Here is a 23373-nt window from a genome sequence, read left to right on the forward strand (position 1 = left end):
AGGAAAAAAAGCAGATGCCTAAGTGTTCCCCCGTTTCTTGCTTTGGGAACACCCCAACAGCTGTAGGATTAGGTACTCTTTGGAATTTTCTTAATTGTTCCCCCATTTCTCGCTTTGGGAACACCTCAACAGCTGTAGGATTAGGTACTCATCCGAGTTTTTCAAGTGTTCCCCCATTTCTCGCTTTGGGAACACCCTAACAGCTGCAGGATTAGGTACTACTTGGTGTTTTTTCAATGTTCCCCCACTTCTCGCTTTAGGAACATCCCAACAGCCGTAGGATTACGTATTCTTCAGAGTTTTTTTAACTGTTCCCCCATTTCTCGCTTTGGGAACACCTCAACAGCTGTAGGATTAGGTACTCTTCAGAGTTTTTCAAGTGTTCCCCCATTTCTCGCTTTGGGAACACCCCAACAGCCGTAGGATTAGGTACTCTTCAGAGTTTTTAGATGTTCCCCCATTTCTCGCTTTGGGAACATCCCAACAGCCGTAGGATTAGGTACTCTTCAGAGTTTTTAAATGTTCCCCCATTTCTCGCTTTGGGAACATCCTAACAGCTGTAGGATTAGGTACTCGTCCGAGTTTTTCAAGTGTTCCCCCATTTCTCGCTTTGGGAACACCCTAATAGCTGTAGGATTAGGTACTCATCTGAGTTTTTCAAGTGTTCCCCCATTTCTCGCTTTGGGAACATCCCAACAGCTGTAGGATTAGGTACTCTTCAGAGTTTTTTTAATTGTTCCCCCATTTCTCGCTTTGGGAACATCCCCCAACCCCACATACTGAAGTATACCACAGCCAATGCTCCTGTGCAACAAGTCTCAAGGGACATCCAGAGATGAAAGTGGTTTGATTATCTGCACGACGGACCAATTCCACGATTACATTCTGACCTACTAGGAGACATAGTTTTGCTTCTTTTCTTCTTCTAAATAAGTTTCCACTACTAGCCAGAGATTCCAGGTGATGCTTTTTACAGTCCGGAATTAAGGTGAAAGTGGAAGCAAACCTGACAGTACAAACAGCTAAGCAGTTACCATATTAAAATGCCAACCTTACAGGAATGATCTTTTAGTTTTAAAAGGAGTGCTGAAAACTGACATTTCACTTAATTTTCTAGTTAACCAGCAAGGACAACAGCATTTTTGGTTACTGGCAGTAGGTGGTTCAGAAACGCCCAGAACGCACATGCTTATGTCTTCTGCTCAAAGAGGTCGTGATACTCTTGTTCTTCTAGTTCTCTGTTGTACTTCTCTATTTCCCTGTTGGCTTCTTCCAAGTAATCGTTCATGAATTGGTCCATTACTGATTTTGAAAAACTAAGGAAAAACATTTGTGCAAACAGAGTTCATTAGAAAAGAACGCATAGGTTTGAAGGACGTGCCAGTTCAGGGACACTTACCGAGAGCAGCAATTCCGTGTATTACCTCCCGTGAGTCCCGCAGGCAGACCTAACCACAACTACTCTGTATTACTGGGGAATAAAGGAGTTGTGCAACAGACATTTCCCAATCATGAGGAAGAATATAAGAACAGCAAAACTTCAGCAGGTTTGCAGATGTTTACAGCTATTTTGGTTAAGTGGGAGTCTAAAAAAAAACCTTCTGCCCCAAATTCAAATCATCCAGAAGTGGCTAACCAGTGCCTCTGTCTGCTATTGCCAAACACCAAGATGGAGGTGGAGTAAAGGTCCAGCAAATACTGAAGTCCAAGTTTGCTGTTGAGCTATTTTCTGCCAGTACACCCTAACTAGGAGCTTACCCTGCCGGCAGCAGTCTGCTGGTTTAGAAGTTTAAAGTTGTCCCATAGGGGATAGAAAATAACTGTTTGTTCTTATTCCAAAACAAAATCACAGAACCCATGTGGATTTTTGTAAGGTTTGTCAAAGTTAAAGCAAAAAGTAAACTGGGAATATAAAACCAAATTTGAAACTTCAGTAATAAAACCAAGACAAAAAAGCAATAGAAAGTTACAGAAACAAGAAAGGAGAAGAGGAATATGCTAGAATATCAGTATTACTCTAGCACTTGTTGCCAAAGACAAAAATGTGATCAGGTTTAAATTAAAAAAATCTGGAAAGAAATCCAGAGGACCCTGCTTCAGCTGTAGTCCATGTTCTGTAACTAATACCAAACAAGACCAGCAAGGACAACGCTTTACAAATGTGCATATGCCACCATTTGCTAAGTAAGTCACCCTGCTTGCTAAGTGGAAGTAGTTTGAAAATAAGGCTTTACTTGCTTCAGTGAGTTTAAAAAGTGATTAAAAAAAAAAAAAAAAAAGCACCTCCACACCTAATTCCGAATGCCCCATTCATATAACTGCATCGCATCCAGTAAGGTTTTCCTCCTACCCAGTTACAAAATGAGAGAGCAATCATTTAACGTCAGCTTCACTGCCAAGATATGTGGCAGAAAAAAGGATACTGTAGTAAAACCTAAACCAACCCTGATTGGTTTTACTTGAGCGTGTGCACGCACATGCATGCACACAAAATTATATTCATTTGGAAGTTTTATCAGTCATGACCAGGCACTAAGCAATAATACCGCACTATTTGGTTTGAAAAAAATTTCTTTGACAAGCTGTGGTCCATAAATTACTCTCCGCATGAGCTCACGTACAGTTTTGGGATTGTTTTGTTGGTTCTATTCTGCTTATTAGATTGTATCTCTGAAAAAAAGTGTTTTAATAGTAAGCTTTAAATGGCAAGTAGCCATGCACAGATTTAAGGAACAAAACTTTTCCCTTTTTATTGTTACCTGCAAATCAAACTGGCTCTTCACCATATCATCTGCTTTGAAAGTCCACATTTCAGATTTGCATAGCCTGTTGCCTACCCAAAACCTTCAATAACCCCCCCAACTTTAAAGGATACATGGATGGTAATCCATTTTGTCACCAAAAAAATTCACAAATTGAGTCCCGTTGTAAAAATAACCAGCTGGAAGTGGATCCAAGTGGCGTTTCACCTACATTAGGAAAGAATATACTGTACATTAAACATTTAAAACTCAAAACTGCTTAGAGGCAGTGCTAACAAACTTAAATAGATAGAAGAAAAATTCCTTCTGCTGAACGTAGCAGCCAGGGAGGAAGGTATGGCTCCTGCCTACAATGGCACGCCCTGAAAATACAGTATTACAAATGGCATCCGTATCAACCAGGGGAGTTAGGTAGAGCAACACGAATCATAGCCATGCCAAACTTTTAGGATAGCACTTACAACCTAAGGGTAGTTGATGAGGGCAGGATTAGGCTTTTGGGATGCTAATTTGCAAGGGACAACCAGCACAGGACAGAGCAGGGAGAAAAGATGGGGAAAGACCATTACAGCAACCAAAAGCATATGCTTGCCCCACACCTTACGCTTCCCCTGACTCTTCAGAGCTAACCTGAAGCCCTGAGATTACACCAAGAGTTATATCTCAAATCTCTCCTCAGTTCCATTTGGAGTATATAAAAAGACAGTAAGTGCCGCAATAATTTAGTGCTCAGCACACTTGTTATGGCAAGTATGAATACAAATGAATATTTAAGAAGATCAGCCAGAAGGACTTGCTAGTAATTGCTTCTACTTACATGAATGTTCTTTATTTCCTGAAGGGTTAGCATTCCTCTGGTTTTCAGGGCTTTCCTCTGAGGTTTCTGCATGAAGAATTAGACAGCAGTTACATACCTACTCAGTGACAACGGGATAGTACGGTTTAGTTACATTAAGAAAAAAAAAAAACCAAACAAACACCCTGAAATGGAAAGTTCTTCCTTGAAAACGTGGGTAAAGGCAGTGAAATCTACGGTCACATGCTATCATGCTCAAGCCCAGTATAGAAACGCTCTTTTTAGAAGAATGTGTTTTAAAAATTAATTTCTAGACAGAATTATTCAATTATACTAAGGCATTCATAACTACATTCTGAAAACAAAAGTAAGAATTAAGTGATCTTATATAAAGCATCGTTAGAGATGACAAATCTAAAACGATTTTAAATAATACAATTTTAATATAGCCCTACTGCAAAAAAAAAGGAGAAAAAACTGGCACGCGTACAGAAAAGCAATCTAGTTTTTAGTCTGAAAAGGTTTCTAATTCATTTCTTTCATGCAGCAACTCTCAGAACTATCCGAAACCCTTAATTAGCCATTACTAGCGAGACTGTACAAAGACTACTTGTAGTCTTGAACTGCTCAAAGAGGAAGCACTTGACACTTGAGATAGCATTCAATTTTAAGTTCCAAGTTTTCATAAAATTAATATAGTATTCCACAGGGTGCTTGCTTGCATATCAAAAACATTTGTCTCCATGTATTACCCATGTGATACATACAGAACATGAGATATCATCACAGAACGTGTATACTTCCCTGAAGTAACACAACCTGCTAGGAGAACAGGGGTGAGAACCCAAAGATCCTTACAAACAGCTCCAACACTGGTCTGCAGGAAACCTTTTTTTCCCTTCTTACACAACTTTTTAGAGATACCGTGCAAATCCTAAGCCATAAAGCAGTAACCACGAGTATTTTTAACTAACAAATGTTCCAAAACAGGCATCACGAAAGGGCACAGCTGGAACTATAGGTTCAGGTTCCAACCAGAGTGCTAAAATATGCAATTTGTATGGTTGAACGGTTTCTGTCCAAGGTGTATTTCTGAATCTAACCTCAAGACTCACTTCCCAAGACCTTAATGTGCAGCCTGGCAAAAGTAATACCTGCTGGTATCAGCTGTGTGGCAGCGAACCATCTTGTCCTGCATTCCTGGTTACATCATGCCAGTCACCGCATCAAGTTAGCCAGATACCACAACCGCAAAATGTGCCTTCTAGGCTTCTTACGACGCGCATATTCCCTGTTCCCTACTCCAACTTCTATTGCACAGGTACACTAGCCATGCAGGAATACCTGGAGTCTTACATAGCTGCACGCTTGACAAATCAAGCAAGACAAAATGAAAAAAACTATACCCTCCATTTCAGTGGGTAACTTCCAAGGAGGTTTAATTTAGTGAATCAAAACAAGTTTTCAGCTTTGCAGTGTTAAGGTACTTCAAGAAGATTTATTTCATACTACACTTTAGCTTTTGGCAATCAGGTCTCAGCTAAATCATCTTGTGTTTATTCTGTACATACTCCATTTGTTCAAGCCTTCAGAATGAGACCAATCCAACAAGATGTAAACTACAATACACATTTGCAAACTGTTAGTCCTCTGTCTGAAATACATTTACACCCTGGAATGCCAATACCTTGGTAGAACAGAAAGGAGATTAAAAAAAGAAGTTTCACAGAGACACACTCATTTCTCCTTTTGTTGTTAAAAAATGCCAAAACAGATGACGCTGAACAGAAGTAAACATGCCCACGAACCTGTTTTGCAGTTTCTCTGAGCCAGTCTTTTATATCCTCTTCCTTAAGAGAGCAGCCAATAAACACAAGGAAGAACTCCTGTTGACTGCTGCAATCTCTGTTATCGCTTCTTGAATCGGGAGGAGTTGGCCCCTCCTGAACAGGCACGAGGCTTAGTGAATTAGACGATGTGTTGTGACAGACTTCAATTACTTTATCAGAATCTAACAAAATGACAGAAGAAAGAAACGTCCTGAAAATTGCTAATCTAATTTAACATCAACACATTGGTGTAGACAGAATACAGAACATAAAGTTTTCAAGCAGATATACATGCAGTACAATCACAAGACAACATGCACGTAGTAATTTGCCCTTACCTGAAAACTTAACTTTGCCCATGATGTGGTAAATGTTTCCAGAAAAGGGACTTGGCTTGAGCAATGATTTAATCGCTGTTTGAAATAGAAGACAAACAGATCACCTCACTTATTTTTCTTCTCCTTGGTGTAGCTTCTGGTCAGACCTATCCTACAGGTCTCTAATCCACATCCTAGTGCTTCAGGGGGAAAAGCTGCAGTGTCCCCCGGAGCCCCACTACAGAACATTTCTACATGTTCTCATTTCTTTGCTATGGGGTAGGTGGGAAATAACGTGTTTGGCATAATGAGCGCTTACAGTGTGTGTGTGGAAAGTAAAATGGTGCTCCTTAACACTGTTTTGCTAAGGAAAGAAGGAAAGGCGTGATTATATATCTGCTCTAGTAGCCTAACACAGAGCTGAGCCTATTTTCTGAGCCTGCTATTTTCTAGTAACTACAAAGCATTATTTGGTATAAAAGTAGAAACTGGTGCTCACTTATCAACTTTATTTCAACACTACTAAATAAAACTAAACATAAAATAAAAGGCAAACTTATAAAGGTAAGCATCTCAGTCTCCAGAAATCAAAAATTAAATTAGATTTTCATCTGAACAATATCATGGGCCAGTTTTCTGGAGCAGACATTAAAGAAGATAATTTACGGTCCTTTAAGGAAGGAAAGCTGAATTTTCAATTGCAAGTTTACGTCTGCAGTAATTAAATCACTGTGCTACGTCAGTGCCTGCCTTCCCCTCTATTCCTCAGCATTTCAAACTTGGATTTAAATCAAGTCAAAGTTCATTTGTACCTTTGCATTTGGTCACAAATCGTGTTTTTTCTAGAGGACGATTAAACCATACACAGATCTGAACCATTGGAGGGAAGACAGACCCAGCTCCATATTTACCTTCATACCTTAAGACAAAAAACAAACACACACCTTCAACATACAGAAAGCACACGCTTTTCACCTAACAAGCTTCTTGGAAGTAACATCTATTATTTCAGCACAAGAAAGCCTTGCTCATAGGAAGAAAACTGCTAAGCTATCTCCTTTAAGACATCTATGAAAATGTGATATTAGCAGTACTAGGTTGTTCAAAGCACTCAGGACACCTTTTGATGCTCTTCCTGCTGCAATTTCTTTTTTTTTTTTTTTTACATACTCTCTGCGTACTATTCTTGTATACTATCATCAAACAGATTAACAGCTGTAAAAAAGTTTTAAATACTTTCTTTTCCTGCTTTCTCTCTCCCCCTTTGGCTCCATGCAATCCACAAGCAACACTGACATCCCAAGCTTTGTGCCAGTTTACTTTAGGAGCCGTACTTGCATCCAATTTAGAGCAAGAATTATGAATAAAAATATATATGCACGCATACACACACACACACACACATATATAAAGGAACTGCCAATAAACTGTGCTTCCAGTACTATAAACCTCACTAGAGAACAGTCAGCCAGGAGTTATAATGGCTGACAGGTTTACATTTTCTGCCAAATAGGTGCAGCACAGATAACTGCAACAAGATGTGTAAAGAACCCTGAACCATGAAAATTATCCCTCAGCATTAAATGGAAAGCTTGGTACCGTGTATTATTGTGCCCTTAGCCTCTGCCAAGACTGTCAATAAGGTTGCTGGGTTTTATGAATAATTGTTCTGCTAATAGCTAGAGTGACATAGCAAGTTCATTCCAGTAAGGCTGAATAGCTGTCAGAATGAAATTACTCTCGTCATTATTGACCTCACCCATCCCAATCCTTCCCAGTTTATTCCCAGAGGGTTCTTTCCTATTCTTCTAAAAAGCAACAGTAATCTTGCCATTTATTTAAATGGGGTCCAGAAATGATCCTTTTCCCCATAAAAGGACAGCAATCGGGCATCTACTAAGAATACTCATCAGCTCTCTTTTAAAAATGATTTACAAAGCTATTGCCAGTTCCAAATGAGTAGTCTTGAAAAAAAATATAAATTAAGTTAGTAAGACTTTTTAATCTTCAAGTTAATTAGAAAAATAGTTTAATATTTCTCAGTCTAGATACTTGCCAGCCAGGATACATTAAATATCGAGCTCTCATCATCTGAGGATTTGAAAAACTGCTTTCCGAGAGAATTAATTCAATATCCTCGTTCCTATAAAGAGATAAAGATTTTTAATTTTTTTTTTTAAGTTCAATGAAATGGCCACTATCTCTATTCTACTTATGTAAAACAGAACACACTAGTCACAGTAAAATTAAGGAGTATTTTTCCCTTAGTATGACAGTTACAGGAACGTAAGTCATGCTCTGCAAACAAAACCATGCATTTCCTAATCCGTGTATTTATATGACCATAAATGTAAAGGGAAGATGCCTTTCGCAGGAGAAGCAATTAAGAAAAATCTGCATCTCCTTTGTATAAGTTACTAGAGTAAAACAAGAGAATACAAGTTTCTAAGTGCGTATGCCCCGCCTGCCAAAAGTGGCAAACACCGGGCAGTGATTACCGTTACCTAGTTACAACTCCATTTTCTGCCAGGATGAATGAAACCGCAGGATTTGCCGCTCGGATAAGGCTCTGCAGTTGCATAAGGAGTGGATGCTTCTGGTCTGTAGCGTGACTTGTGAAAACCACGTTACTCACTAGTCCTGTGTAAGGAAGTCAAGGGATAGTTTACAGAAGGCAGGTATGCAAGAGTGACTAATAAACAATTAAGTAATCCAACAGCCATTCTTCTCTTATTTTCCTTCCATCTCACTACATTAACGTCACTAAGGAAAAAAAAAAAAACAAAACACCAGAACAAAACCAAAGAAGCAAGAAGCAAGGAACCTCTTGCCTGCCCAGCAAAAACCCAGAAGCCCATCTAACTTCACACATGAACACTGTGGAATAAACAAACGCAGAATTTTCGTGAACTATTTATTTTGCAACTGCATCTAGAGGGCAGCCAAGCTCAGAAGCCCATTCTGTCGCAAGTAGACACGCAGGAATGATACCTCCTGAAGGCAACAACCCTTTTCAGTCACTGGAATGGCTCAAGGGGAAAGAGACAGGATGTTGTAATCTGTGGGTTCTTGTGATTCAGTGAAAACAATCTTCCAAAAAAAAAAAAAAAAAAAAATTAAAAACATGAGAGTAAAACAAGAGAATACAAGTTTCTAAGTGCGTATGCCCCGCCTGCCAAAAGTGGCAAACACCGGGCAGTGATTACCGTTACCTAGTTACAACTCCATTTTCTGCCAGGATGAATGAAACCGCAGGATTTGCCGCTCGGATAAGGCTCTGCAGTTGCATAAGGAGTGGATGCTTCTGGTCTGTAGCGTGACTTGTGAAAACCACGTTACTCACTAGTCCTGTGTAAGGAAGTCAAGGGATAGTTTACAGAAGGCAGGTATGCAAGAGTGACTAATAAACAATTAAGTAATCCAACAGCCATTCTTCTCTTATTTTCCTTCCATCTCACTACATTAACGTCACTAAGGAAAAAAAAAAAAAACAAAACACCAGAACAAAACCAAAGAAGCAAGAAGCAAGGAACCTCTTGCCTGCCCAGCAAAAACCCAGAAGCCCATCTAACTTCGCACATGAACACTGTGGAATAAACAAACGCAGAATTTTCGTGAACTATTTATTTTGCAACTGCATCTAGAGGGCAGCCAAGCTCAGAAGCCCATTCTGTCGCAAGTAGACACGCAGGAATGATACCTCCTGAAGGCAACAACCCTTTTCAGTCACTGGAATGGCTCAAGGGGAAAGAGACAGGATGTTGTAATCTGTGGGTTCTTGTGATTCAGTGAAAACAATCTTCCAAAAAAAAAAAAAAAAAAAAATTAAAAACATGATCCTACCAGTACAGCGCCAGTCACTGAAGATGACTTGACTAATGAGGAAGGCCTGCTTTGCCAAAACACAGCTATACCAGGTCAAGACATTTTTCTTTCAATGACACAGTCGGTGTAACAGAAGCAATTTAGACTCAATTAATCAAAAGAATCAATTACTTAAAAGTATAAATTCACACGAGAATCAATTTGAGAAGGACTAGTTTAATAGACACTGATGTTTAAAGCCTCTTGGCAAATGTGCAGAACAGCTAACAAAAAATAAATCAGTATTTTGGTCTGACAGTTGCCACTTCCAAAACAAAGAGAAAGGTTTGGGTTGGGGTTTGGGGTTTTTTGTCTTTATTTTTAAAGAAAGACCCTGAAATGGTATCGAGACAGCAAGTCTAAACCCACAAGGCATCAAAAAAGATAAAGAAAAACAATAGGGCAAACTATTTGTCCTGAGCCCCAATTCCCAAAGACTCAGCTGTGTCACGAGAAAAGCAATTCCTTTTTCAGACTTAACAGGGTCCCTTCACCTTGCATCTAGTGCCACCAACTTCATTGACGGAACTGTCACTCTTCTTAAGCAAAAACTTTCCAAGATTTGAAGGTGGCAACACAGTCTTCATGTTATACCTGCTGTCTTGCCAGGTATAAGACAAGTTTCACGTAAATGAGACCCAACTGCTGCTACTGCAGATGCCTCTCATGACAATAAGAAATAACACACCAACGATCACAGCCGTCAAGCCTTGGGCACTGGAAGGGATCTCGTTAAGGAAAAAATGCGAGATGACACATCGCACTTATCAGCCGACAAATTTCAGTGTTATAGGATCTCTGCTTTCCAATTATGTCAGGGCGGTGTTACATCAGAATAAATTTCAGCCCAGTTCCTCAAAGAGCGCAATGCCAACTCTTCGGGACTCCCTAGGATGTCAATATTGTCCAGAATGGGTAAGGATTGCTATTTCTTTGCTCAAGACCTGCAGCTCGTTTCAGACACTTTCCTGTAACTACAGGTTCGGTGTAAGACAGAACAATGAACTCTTGACTATCCAGGAATGACTGAACCAGGACGCATCTCCCTCGCCCCCAACGCATCGCTATTTAAAGCGGAATATGTAATGAAGCTCACCCCATGAACTGCTGCCTACAGTTATTCCTGATCTTGGCAGACATCTTTTAAAGCACACTAATCCTTGCAGAGGCTTCTTCACACAGGCATTTCTATATTAAATGTTTCTGGGCTACTTATATTAGACCGTACACTCCCAGTCACTGTTACTTGCATCACTGACCCTTTCCAGTTAAGAATTTTAATAACGGCTCAAGCAAATTTCCATCATTAGTATTGCTCTTTTTTTAATCCCCCACAGAAGTTTCCTCTCCAATTTCAGAAATGCAACATCTACGTTTTCTCCAGTTCGCAGTTGCTCTCGAGAGAGACAGGGGGGGAGGAGAGGGGAACAGCAAGCACGCTTAGAAATTTAAGTCACACGCACGCTTGAAATTATTATGTAGATCATGCAATTAAGATGAAAAGTATGAATAAGCTAATCAACAACCACCACATGGTGGGTGTGCTACGCGCAGTGGGGTTTTTTTCTTCATATCCCCAAACTTGATATTGATTTAAAAGTCAAGTTTAATTAAAAACATAGTTATGCTTCCTGTGAAGTTAGCACAGAACAATAAAAAGGCTGTATAACATCACTGCTACGAAGCTTATATTACAGTTAGAAGTTCTATGCCTTGGAGAGAATTGTCAAGGACTAAGCTGGCAAAGCTTAAAGTTAAGAAGAAGATGCAAGGAATAAAATATCTAGCAAAGCAGAAACCTATGCCTCATGCTCCTCACCCATACTCTTCCTCCATCACTCCCCGCTTCATTTGTGCTTGTCTAAAGGGAACAGCTTTCAGGCACTAGCTGTCCTTCTTGCTTGTAAACTCCCACGCAACCTTGGAAGGAACAGAAGACTGCTCAAAGCCTGGGGAACCCGCAAGCTTTGGCTCTGCATGCACCTATGCATAAATCTTGGAGGTGCCAGCATCCCACAAAAATTGGCCCCAGGTGAGCAGGCAACAGTCCATGATACTGAACTGACTGACAGGTAATCCAGAGGAAAAATAGCTTTCTGAGAACTGGAAGATGCCTACATAGCTTTAGTAACAAATATTTTCGACTTTTTCTATTTAAACTGTCACTGCCATCTCTATTTCTACTGCGTTTTGAAGACCACCCAGCTTTGTTTCATCCCTTATTTATACACTCATCTAAAGAAAAAAAAAAATCTTTGCATGTTCAACAGAAGCAGTAAAGAAACAGGAGGGACAGATTAAAAATACGGATACTTTACAAAAACAATGGATCCTCTTTGCTCCCAAACATGCAATGGATGTATTTAACAACAGTGATGTCTTAAGCTAAAACAACTTCATCTACAACACAAGAGATGCCAATGTGTCCTTTGACTAGTTAGGTGTCATTTTACAGCTTCTGTGCAAGAAATAACAAGGGAGAGGCGTATTTGGAAGGAGTGAGACAAAGGAAATTACAGCACACAGATGGCAGCAAGATTTTTCTTTTTTTTTTTTTTTTGAAAAGTGTAAACAACACACAAGGGAGAGACAAAACAAAACTGCTAACGCTGGTCACTGCTCAAGGCTTTATCAGTTCTCCCTGTTCTTCATCTGTGTCTATTAGCCTTGTGGCTTTCCAAGCAGGGAATGTCACGTCATGTTGTCAAATGATGTCATGTTGATAATATGCATAGGTACCCTTTCAGAAAGCCACACAATAGAAGGGACCTGGAAAGCAGCAGCGAAAGGCCACCCTAGTCACTCCCCAAATTGGCAAGCTAGCTACATGGACAAGGTAACCACCCAAAAGTCTAATTAATTCCTACTTGCCTATACCCATACTTGTCTTGTCTCATACCTCATAGTGAACAGTGGTGCTGCTGTGGCCAAGGAGGCCAATAGGGTGCTGGGTTGCATCAAAAAGGCCATCACCAGCAGAGATAAAGAAGTAATTACCCCTATCTACTCAGCACTTGTCAGGCCACACCTGGAATCCTGTGTACAGCTCTGGTCCCCACTGTACAAAAAAGATGTGGGCAGGCTGAAGGGGGCCCAGAAGAAGGGCCACCAAGGTGATCCAAGGGCTGGAAAGCCTCTCTTAGCCTTACAAGGTTGCGCTGAAAGAGCTGGGTTTGTTCAGCCTGGAGCAAAGGAGGCTCAGAGGGGATCTCATCACCACGTACCAGTACCTAAGGGGTAGCTACAAGGAAGATGGAGACTCCCTTTTCACAAGGAGTCCCATGGAGAGGACAAGGGAGACAGGACACAAGTTGCTCTTGGGGAGATCCTGACTGGACACGAGAAGGAAATTTTTCTGTGAGATCAGTCACCCATTGGAATAATCTCCCCAGGGATGGGGTTGAGTCCACCACCTTGGACGCTTTCAAGACTCAGCTGGACAGGGTGCTGGGCCATCTTGTCTAGACTGTGCTCCTGCCTAGAAAGGTTGGATCAGATGATCCTTGAGGTCCCTTCTAACCTGGTATTCTATGATACCCGCATTGCAAGTTTCTGTTTTCTGATTTGTACGACACTGTCATGGCCCACTGCTGCTACAGTAACACAAACGATAATATTGGGGTGCACGACACACACACACACAAAAAAGTAGGATAAATATCTCTCAAAGTGAACGTCTCGTTGAATATTGCTATTGTTGCCCCAGAAATGAATTCTCCATTATGCATAAGTAAATTCTCTGCTATAGATGTAGCACATTCTGTGTTTGGAAAGTTTAAGAGTGTAGCACATCTCAGTTCAAAGCATACTTTTCCTCCTAAAACTTTTTATAGAAGAATTGCCCCTATTCATGGAAACAATTTCTTTTACACGAATAGACCTCTAGGCTATCTAATGTCACATTCTGTATCTGAAAACTAGATGACAAAACCTTCCAACATGCAGAAGTAATTCACTGCCGGAACACCACTCTTCTAACCTCTGGTATTTTTCCTTCTTCCAGTGTTTAGACCATAGGAAAATTAGCTATACTTGTCCTAAGCATTTCCTAGATGCTCCTTGAACTCCCACCTCCCCTCTTCCACCCCGTCAGATCTGTACGTCTGCACTTTAAAAAAGATAGCTTGCAGTATTTTTTTTTTTAAGTCCTGTCATAAAACAAAAAGGCATGCTTGCAGTCTTAACTTCTCAGTAGTTATTGATACTTACAGTATCAAAAAGTATATATACTTGTAGTATAGTATAGTCATATTCTTAACTCTCAACATTCTGCTCTCTCCAATTTCCCCCATGGCTATAATCATGACAGTTATCTGGTGGTCAGTTCCTCAATTTGTAGCACTGACATTTTTCTCCAAGTACAAATAAAATACACATTTATATAATAGCACCTACATACTATCCAGCTTGTTCACAACCTCATTCTTTTGCATTTTACTCTTTTGGGCTCCCTTCACACATGTATAGGAGGTGGCATAATTCTGGCAGCAAACCAGAGCACTACAGAATCTAAATAGCCACATGAGAAGTGCAGCATCCTACTCTGGCAACTACATTTAAAGACAAACACAAAAAATTACAGTCTTGCAGTTCACTTGGGAAGACACGAGCTTAAGATCAGAAAGTTACGCTGCAGTAATTGCGGTCCGACAGCAACTTAAAAAAAAAATCCCACCTTTCATTGGTGTACCCAATTTCAGGCTGAATTTACAGTCTGCCTAAAATAAAGATTATCTGACTGGAGAGATCTGTTCTCATATATACACACATCACATGTACTGGTCTTTTAACAGTTGTATAGGTGATTCGTAACATTAAAAGACTGTAAGGGTGCTATAACCCAATTTTCTTCTGCTCTTGCAACTTAAAGGACTTATTTGATGGTAGGCCAGGAAGGATGGTACCCCATTTACACAAACAGCTGCTCTAAGTTCCAAGCCTGACAAGGAGGACGATGCATTTCAGAGTCAGGATATAAAACTGAACATACAAGTAAGAAACAGTTCTTTTGAAAGTGAGCTTTTTTGTCTGCTGCAATGTCAAATGAACCCTCCACGCTGCATTACAAAGAGGATATGGGGAGCAAGGTAACCAGCTCATTTTTCCCTTTCTAAAATAGCAGAAAGGAGAGCTCCGTTTCCTCATGCCTCCCCCAAAAGAGGATGGAATTCTTATCCAATCCATTTTCTCCTAGATTAACACCACAGCACAAGTTACAGAAGTTCAAGGTAAGCGGTTTAACTCATGGCCTTAGGAAACCCATCCTCCAGATGAGGACAACCAGAATGCATCATGCTCTGTATTCTTACATCTTCTCCAGGCACCTATGGTGTTTAATAATGTAGGCAGAGAGAGATTGTCTGTTCTGCACAGATGGTTCTTACCTCCAAGAGTTTATCATGATCCCTTGACTATCTGCATTTACACTGTATTTATTTGGCCATATGGCTCAGCTACTTGTTCCATATAGCTCAAAGTCAAGAAAAGTGACACGTACCTTGTGAACACTGGTCCAAGAACTTGGGAAAAAGCAGCCTAAAAAACCAAGAAGTTTGTATATCAAGAATAGGCATTATTGAACACTGACAGCTGGAGTCTTACAACCAGCCCGTTTTCATGTTTCCTTTCCTCAATCCATATAATGAACATCCCCACAAGTTATGTCTTTCAGGAGGTCTTCCCAAAAAATAAGTTCTGTAGATAGTTTTAATTCTTTAACAGATTTTAGAGCTAATTCCCACCACACAATCTATTTTGTGGAAGGCTTCAAAATTACTTTAATTCCTATTTAAACAATAGGAATTTTAACCTTGCCCTAAAGAATTGTGCCTTCCAAACATGGTAGGAACTCGTCATGGAAAGACTGTATGTACTTAATGTTTTCTGTACATATTGCACCTATTTCTGGTACTGTGTCAGACAAGCAAGAATTATTTTTATGAGCTTTATCATACACACAAAAGCTCCAGAGATAGTACTTTATCTGTTCCCCTCAACTACCTCTCTCCTGCCCTGGCTTGCTATTCAACACGGGGAAGAGCTTCATCCTAGGCTCATGAAAGAGCTAGAGCTCTGCTGTAATGAAGTTTCTGAGACAAGAAATGGCTTCGATTTTCTTGACTGCAAAATTTTCAAGTCAGACATTAAAAATCACTTCTCGATTCTCACACTAAAATTGCCAAAGCTTCCCAACTGAAAGATTTATCATTGGCAGTACGTGGCTACTTGGTAAGTTCTTATCAGAAGAAACTTCAAAGCCAGACACAAATAGTCTACAGCGTAGGCTAAGCCTCTTCCTTCAATTGCTACTGCACTTCAGGAGACAAACAATGTTAGTCAACAGATCACAGGCTACTGCTGCTATAAATACTACTTAGTACCATGACCAGAACACATTAGTAAGTTTTAAAAACCCCCTAGGAATGGGACTTGTTTTTCCTATAACTATGGAAAGAACAAGTTGAAACAGCACTCCAGCATCAATTCCAGAATATTTTATGTAGTCTTTGTTATTTATTTAGAATCTTTGTCACAGGGACAGAAAGAAGCAGTAAGGTAACGTCTATTTATTGACTAGTGCAAAGCGCAAGCAGCATATTGGTTAGTGTTTTAAAAGTAGCCAAGAACTTTAAGGAATGCACTTTTACAAAATGATTGGGCAGTTCACTTCTCAGCTGCAATGCACAGAGTTTTATCACAAATAGCAGCAACGCTACGAACTCTGAAAACTGTAACTGCTTTAACTTACTTTTATCAAATCAGCTGCAAGACATAATTGCAAAATTTAAGTATCATAATTTTACAGATAGGTCTATGAAATTAGCTCCATGTTTGTTGAAGTGTGGAGCACATACATGTACTATGAAAGAGCAACCATACCACACTATTTTAAAATGTCAGTGACTTGGCTTTGCTACCGTTTCCTCCCCACCCTGCCTCTGCAGTAACCCAGGATATCAGATTTTAATACTTGCAAAGCTTTTGCTTCCGTGCTTTGTCATTCTCTTCCACTAAATTTGGGATTGCTTCCCAAAAGTTCCGTATTTTAAATCCGTAAAGTCTTCATTTAATACCCAAAAGTAGCGACACAATCAATAACTCAAACTGAGATGAACATCTCAATTTTTAGTCATACTTAAAAAGATCGTAAGAGAAAGAATGATTTAAAAAGCAGATGAGAGGTTAGCTGACTGCCCAGAGGATAGTTGACTGCCCAGATTTTACAAAGTCCTTAGCCAGAGTACACGTATGAAAGCAGTGTGCCAATGACAATCTTTGTTTATTCTTCCACAAGCTACACTTTTAATAATAATATATATAATTATAGACCTTGTGGAAACCAGGTATCATCCTTATAAACCAAACAGCACTTCAAAGTTCATCCAAAATGGATTACCTAGCAGTTTTATGAGATTTAAGCAGTTCAATGGTATTTAACCATCATATATCTCTAATTATTATAAAAGTGATCTCATAAACTTACATAACTATTTTCAAACTAGTAAAAATATTTTTAAGTATACCTATGTTCCATATAGCAACTCAGTGGCTCTACACAAGTATTAACTGCTCCAATGATGAAAGACGACTTCACATCTGGGTCAGGATGAGTTTGCAGAGCCTGTACAACATCAATAACGTCAGTATACCTGTAAGAAAACAAAATGAAATATGGTTTCAGAGAAACAGAATGACACGTTTCAACATCAGTTGCTTACAAGAAGGTTAGATTTCTAAGAAAGCCTACCAAAATAGTTATAAAGCAATTAAAAACTTGGCAAATGCAGAAAAATTAAGCAGATTGCAAGTAACATTAGAAATAAATTACTGACTACAGAGAAAAGCAGTATAAAATTCTCACTGAACAACTGAAAAGTCCTACCTTCAGGAACCACAAAAAGTATAATATAAATACAAGCATGTTTATGCCTACTGCAAAGCTCATTAAGCACAAAGTACAGCTCTAGTAAAATAAGAAACTAAAAAGCAACACCCCTCTCTTCTCAGCATTCCAATTTAAACATGCTTCTATAATTAACGTGTCCGTTACATATCACTACTCCAGACCCTGCTGCATTATACTTCTGTATGACGGCAAAGTTTAGGTGAACTTGAGTTTTTATTCCAGATGTTTATTTCTCAGCCAGTCACAACCTTCTCTCAGAACTGTATTATCAGTTACCAGATTATTTAGAGACCTCTGTCTACTTTAAAGCTGTCTGTACCAACAATCAACTACTCAGAAAAGAATGGAAAACCTATAATTAACCATTCCTGAAGCCAGTGCTGCTACCAGAATATCAATTACTTTGTACATCACTGGACTTTATACTGCTCCTACTAACTTTAAGGAAAAAAAAAAAAAAATCTCACCCTAACACTAGCACAGGATGCCCAGAGAGGGGGTGGAGGCCCCATCCCTGGGAACATTCAAGGCCAGGTTGGACGGGGCTGTGAGCAACCTGATGTGGTTAAAGGTGTCCCTGCTCCTGCAGGGGGGTTGGACTAGATGACCTCTAGGGGTCCCTTCCAACCCAAAACATTCTACGATTCTATGGAAAAAATTATGCTTTTTAGCACTATCAGAACGGACTATAATGAAGAAAGTGCTAAACTCCACATATATGCCCTTAGTGAAAAAGGTGAACACTTGGTAGCCTGGGAACCAAACCCATTCCAGCCAGATTAGGGTAGTATTTCCCCCAAGCTAGTTTATGTTACCTTCTAATGACTCAGAAAAGGAGTGGGCAAATTTACTGTAGGCGATACTAGTTCAAGTGCTACACATGAGACAGAAATGTCAAAGATGGCTCAGAGTCTTCACCTTTATATACAAAAAAATGTGGCATTTATCTGAAAGGTGTTAATCAGTCCTTCTTCAATATCTCCTACTGTATCGAGTCAAGCGCATATTTTTGACAGCCTGCTTTCTGCTAGTAGTTTAAGATGTCATAATCTTTACAAAGCTGTTTGTTCTTCAGAACAGAGACTCAAAACATACCATATAAGAAGTGCTGTGCAAAAATTGCACAAATATTTATTTGGATAACAATTCACATGCAATATTGCCTCTCTTTCTTCTTATTATCAACTGGATCTCTGAAAGTTTGTGTCACTTCTTTGTAACTAATTCTGCCAAAGAATCAAATAAAGGACTACCAGAAATGCAAAGACAAAGCAAGCATCGATTCACACAAAGATGCTAAATACTTGGAAAAACGCAAAGACTGATTCTTATGCTTACCGTAGCACACTCGTTCTCTGTTTAAAAAATTCAGTAAGAGTCACAGTAGCTTAGGCTTTTTAGTTTCTATTTGGAGGAAAAAATATTGCAAACTGAGTGGACCGTTTAATTCTGGAAACTGTGAGTTTGTTTATTAAAGATTCTCTAGCACTCACCAATCTTTCAAAAGGTTAAGGTACTGTAAGCACTTGAGAGATGTAATTATAGTCTTTATGTGACATCATACCACACCTCCTAAAATTAATTTCCATTCTGAAGCAACTCAGATTAAAATTTACCAAAACACTCTCAGTCACCTAATGCCTTAAAGACAATAGATCTTCCTCTGAAAGAAACAGGGAGGTGCTCCACCCCCATTTTTGATCAAAACAATTTCAATGTTTTAGCAAAACTTCAAAGAAAATTAAACACAAAAGGTAGGGTGAGAACTCAGCTAATGTGCTTTGCTGCATTCTGTAAAGAGTTGTGCATTTATTCCATGGAGTTTTTTGTTTTGGTATCAGCAAAATACAGGTCTGTTGGGAAAAAGTAGCAATAGTTAATTTGTGTACTAACAGGGACTACAACACACAACACCCCCTCTAAATATTAAGAGAATGCTATAGCAGGCAATATTCAGTACTATTCACCTGCAGCTCTGGAGTGCAACTTGCAACACAATCTCAAGCTATCGCAGCTCTATTACCTTCAGCAAAATCTATGGCTTTAAGGACAGACAACCAGTACTCCGGCAGCCTTTAGAGACAGATAACCAGCATGAAGAAGTCTCACCAGCCTTTGAAGGGCAAATATCTCTCTATCTAGGACCTCCGGGGGAAAAAAAAACACCACCACAAAAACCAAAACTGAACCACACACAGCTGCACCCATAAATGAAGTTCCAATTTAGCAAGAGTCAAAGATGCAGCTGGAAAGGGCAAGAAAACTTCTTTTCAGAAGCCAAAAATCACAGTCTGTCTCCTAAATAGCAAGAACCACCAACTGCAGTCCTTCCTTTGATATGATTGAAGGAAGACTACAGACAACTTTTTTCCAATGGATTAACAAGCAGTAAAATTAATGGGTTGCAAAAAAGCTGCGTTTAGTACATACATAAAACAGAATTCAGAGTACCACACTTCAGCACAATAATTTGACTAGTTCAGAGTGATGGGAAAGTTTAAAAATCCTTGGCAATGGAAAGGAACAGAAAATCCCTTCTTCTGTGCAACAGTTCAAACAGTTTCAAACATTTACCCTTGCAAGACAACCAAGAGACGCTTGTTCTTTTTCGCATAAGTGGACTGACGGACGCTGTGGTTTTGCTGAGCCTCCAGGACACTGGAGAGGTAACGCTGGAAGTGGGTTGCACTGAAACATTCCGGACTATCCATAGTTTGCCGATAAACTATCCACCTAAACAACAGAAAACAAGGAAAGAAGTTCATATTCTATGACATAATACTTCTGTTTTCTTTTTATTTAGAATCAACGGAATGAAAATACATTTGACAAGCCCTAAGATTCCACATCTCTCATACCACATGGGAAAGAGGAATTTACTTGGCTTTCTATCATTTCCAGCATAAGCACATTCTTTACATTACTGCCAAAAGGTTTTGTGGGTTTTTGTTGTTGTTTTTTAATAAAACAATGTTCAACAGCTTCTTCAAAGCAGTGCATCATATGACTAATTCTGATCTTTGTTAGTGATGCAGTAAACAAAAGTTATATGAACCCAATTCAAAAGATTCTGGGCATGAAAATATTTCACTGCAAAAATAAAAAGTAACGATGACATTTGCAGGAAAACACAATGAAATGTATTATTACAGAACATTGAAAAGTCACCTTAGGGGTTTGCCCTAAAAACAGAGCCACAAAACTGTTCTGAATCAACTTGACAATATCAAGACACTGAGTTAAAAGTAATACAAAAAACCAGTCCAGAACATCACTAAGATTAAATGCTAAGGTATTTGGCTGTAAGATTTACAGAATTTCTTTTTTTGATTTTCCAGAAGCTGTATCAACACACAGAATGGCAAAATCCTACAGTAGACTTATCTTATTGCCATACAATAGATGTCCTAGCTATAGCTCCTGCTATTGTAGAAAAGAAACCAGGTCAGATTAAAACCAATGCTGTAGCAAGGTCTGTTAGTACAGTCTTTTCTCAAAAAAAAAAAAAAAAAAAAAAAAAAAATTTAAAAAAATGCATTTTAGACTGATTACCACAAGTCAATAAATGGAAGCTCTTCACCCATTTCCTTCAACTTGTGATGACTTCTACACTTGTTTAAGGAAGGATTTATTTGGCCTTTCTAAGATTATTCTTAACTGTCTGTAGCATCGGCGACAGTTCCAGACACACATCATGGATCTACAGTGATGCCTGTGGTATTCATGCGGAATATCAACAAAGAAATCTCCTGTGCTGTTTTTCTTGTCTAAATGTCTGAAAACGAAGGGCAAATCTAGCTGGCAAAACATAGTTTAATGAGATAACTGAAGTAATAGAACTGAAGCAATATACCCTACCCGACAGTGCGCTGTGTAGAGCTAGTTAAGGTGCTTCATAAGAATAAATTTAGTAAATACTATAACACCTCTGTTTACAAATTAGAAACTGGGATATGTTAAATAAATAAATAAATAAAGTGGAACATTGATAGTTTCCTTCACACTGAGTCGTTCTTTTGGTGATTAGTATGACCACTGCTTTGGACTGTGTGGAACATGATAGTTTCCTTCACACTGAGTAGTTCTTTGGTGATTAGTATGACCACTGCTTTGGACTGTAAAATTAGAACTGTACGAACCTTCCATGCTCCTTGTTAAAAGTTACAAGAAAAGCACACAGATCGCTGCAACGACATCCTGGAAGACCCGTTATAATGGTGATAACCACCTAAAACAGAGGAAACAGACAAAAAGGTGAGCAGCTTGAAGACTAGAAATGAGCTGCAACAATGGCACACACATAAGGCTCTCTATGTTGATAAAATCTTAAGTTTAAACACAAGATTAAGTGACACTAACCATAGAAATGGCAAGACAGTGTAGAGCTGTAATTGTGTTTACGCAATTACTCAGATATGCATCATTTGAGAAGCATTTTCTCTTGGTTTTCTTACCTTAAATACAGTGAAAGGATAATTAACAAATACAACAAACAGTATTATCAAAACCTTTACATTAAAATCTAGTCTGTGTTGTAAGTATTAATGCCAGGTGTCAGACAAAACACTGCAAGAGACACCAAACAAGTTGTTTCCCATCATGAAAAGGATACATTCAAATACATAGAGAAGTATTTGAGCAAAACATTCACAAAGAGCTACTGTATGTCAGTCTTGTCAAACACAAAGAGCAACTCTAGGTTTCTGATACTGAACCGAGCATGCTATACACAAAATTTATTCCAGCAAAGCTGTATTTTGAGTAGAATTGGTAAGAGGCTGCACAATAACAGCTCTAACATAGCAAGGGCTTTTCTGCATAAAGCACCTCGGTTTCCGTTACGGCATTTCTTGTGGTTCTTAGAGAGGGATCATAGCAACAAAACACTGATAAGTCATAGAATATCTCTGAAGTAGAATCATAGAATCATTAAATCGTTTAGCTTGGAAAAGGCCTCTAAGATCACCAAGTCCAGCTGCTAACCTAGCCAAGTCCACCACTAAACCCTGGCCCTCAGCACCGCCTCTGCCCGGCTGTTAAATCCCCCCAGGGCTGGGGACTCGACCCCTTCCCTGGGCAGCCCCTTCCAGCCCCTGACAGCCCCAAGGGGAAGGAATTGTTCCCCATGGCCAACCTCACCCTGCCCTGGCACAACTTGAGGCCATTTCCCCTCATCCCATCGCCCCTTCCCTGGGAGCAGAGACGGACACCCACCTCGCTACAAGTACATAGTACTTAGATGCAGTTCTACACTATGTACTGGACTGTGCTACAGAAGTAAGCAAATGAGCCCTGGAGGAAATGTGACTAAACCAACTCTCTGTGCTGAACTTAAGAAATTATGTCGCTGGTAATCAGCCATCACACTGCATATCATCGTGTTACTAGCAGACAAATCACCTCTTCCAGTTTCTACACGGTATTTGAAGATAGCTGTCTGCAGAATATTTGTATCCTATCCTCAAAATCACTTTTGGATGCTCATAGAAAATGAGCAATCATGATAATAGAGAACTAACTCAAAAATCAGAGGTATTAAATGAACGTGTTTTACAGAATTCGGTATGAACATTATAGAAAGATTTTTTTTTTTAAGCATAGACAAAACCACTTAAATTAACTCAAAAATCAGAGGTATTAAATGAATGTGTTTTACAGAATTCGGTAGGAACGTTATAGAAAGATTTTTTTTTTTTAAGCATAGACAAAACCACTTAAACTAACCTTAAAATCAGATTTTAAAACATTAATAAAGGTTTATTTATTAATACTTAATTTAAGCATCGGTACAGTCATAGAATCACAGAATCATTTAGGTTGGAAAAGACCTTTAAGGTCATCAAGAACTAAGGGCTCTTTGATCTAGACCAGGGAATCAGGCTGCCACCATATTGCAATA

At 39.2% G+C, this 23373-nt stretch overlaps 1 protein-coding gene across 1 annotated transcript in view; it reads right to left on the reverse strand.

Moving 5' to 3' along the window:
* Nucleotides 1–618: 618 nt before the first annotated feature.
* CUNH20orf194 (chromosome unknown C20orf194 homolog) overlaps nt 619–23373 on the reverse strand; it is an 81480-nt gene continuing 58725 nt past the window's right edge. Inside the window, exons 28-39 of the mRNA XM_035895061.1 lie at nt 21614–21702; nt 20049–20207; nt 17092–17217; nt 15066–15103; nt 8917–9052; nt 7761–7847; nt 6517–6623; nt 5726–5800; nt 5367–5569; nt 3580–3645; nt 2876–2969; nt 619–1302 (exon numbers count right to left, since the gene is read on the reverse strand). Coding sequence (XP_035750954.1) covers nt 1190–1302; nt 2876–2969; nt 3580–3645; nt 5367–5569; nt 5726–5800; nt 6517–6623; nt 7761–7847; nt 8917–9052; nt 15066–15103; nt 17092–17217; nt 20049–20207; nt 21614–21702 — 1293 coding nt within the window. The 3' untranslated portion in view covers nt 619–1189. The remainder of the gene's footprint in view (nt 1303–2875; nt 2970–3579; nt 3646–5366; nt 5570–5725; nt 5801–6516; nt 6624–7760; nt 7848–8916; nt 9053–15065; nt 15104–17091; nt 17218–20048; nt 20208–21613; nt 21703–23373) is intronic.

Source organism: Egretta garzetta, unplaced genomic scaffold (genome assembly GCF_000687185.1).
Source record: "Egretta garzetta isolate BGI_Z169 unplaced genomic scaffold, ASM68718v1 scaffold265, whole genome shotgun sequence".
Taxonomy (NCBI): Eukaryota; Metazoa; Chordata; class Aves; order Pelecaniformes; family Ardeidae; genus Egretta; species Egretta garzetta.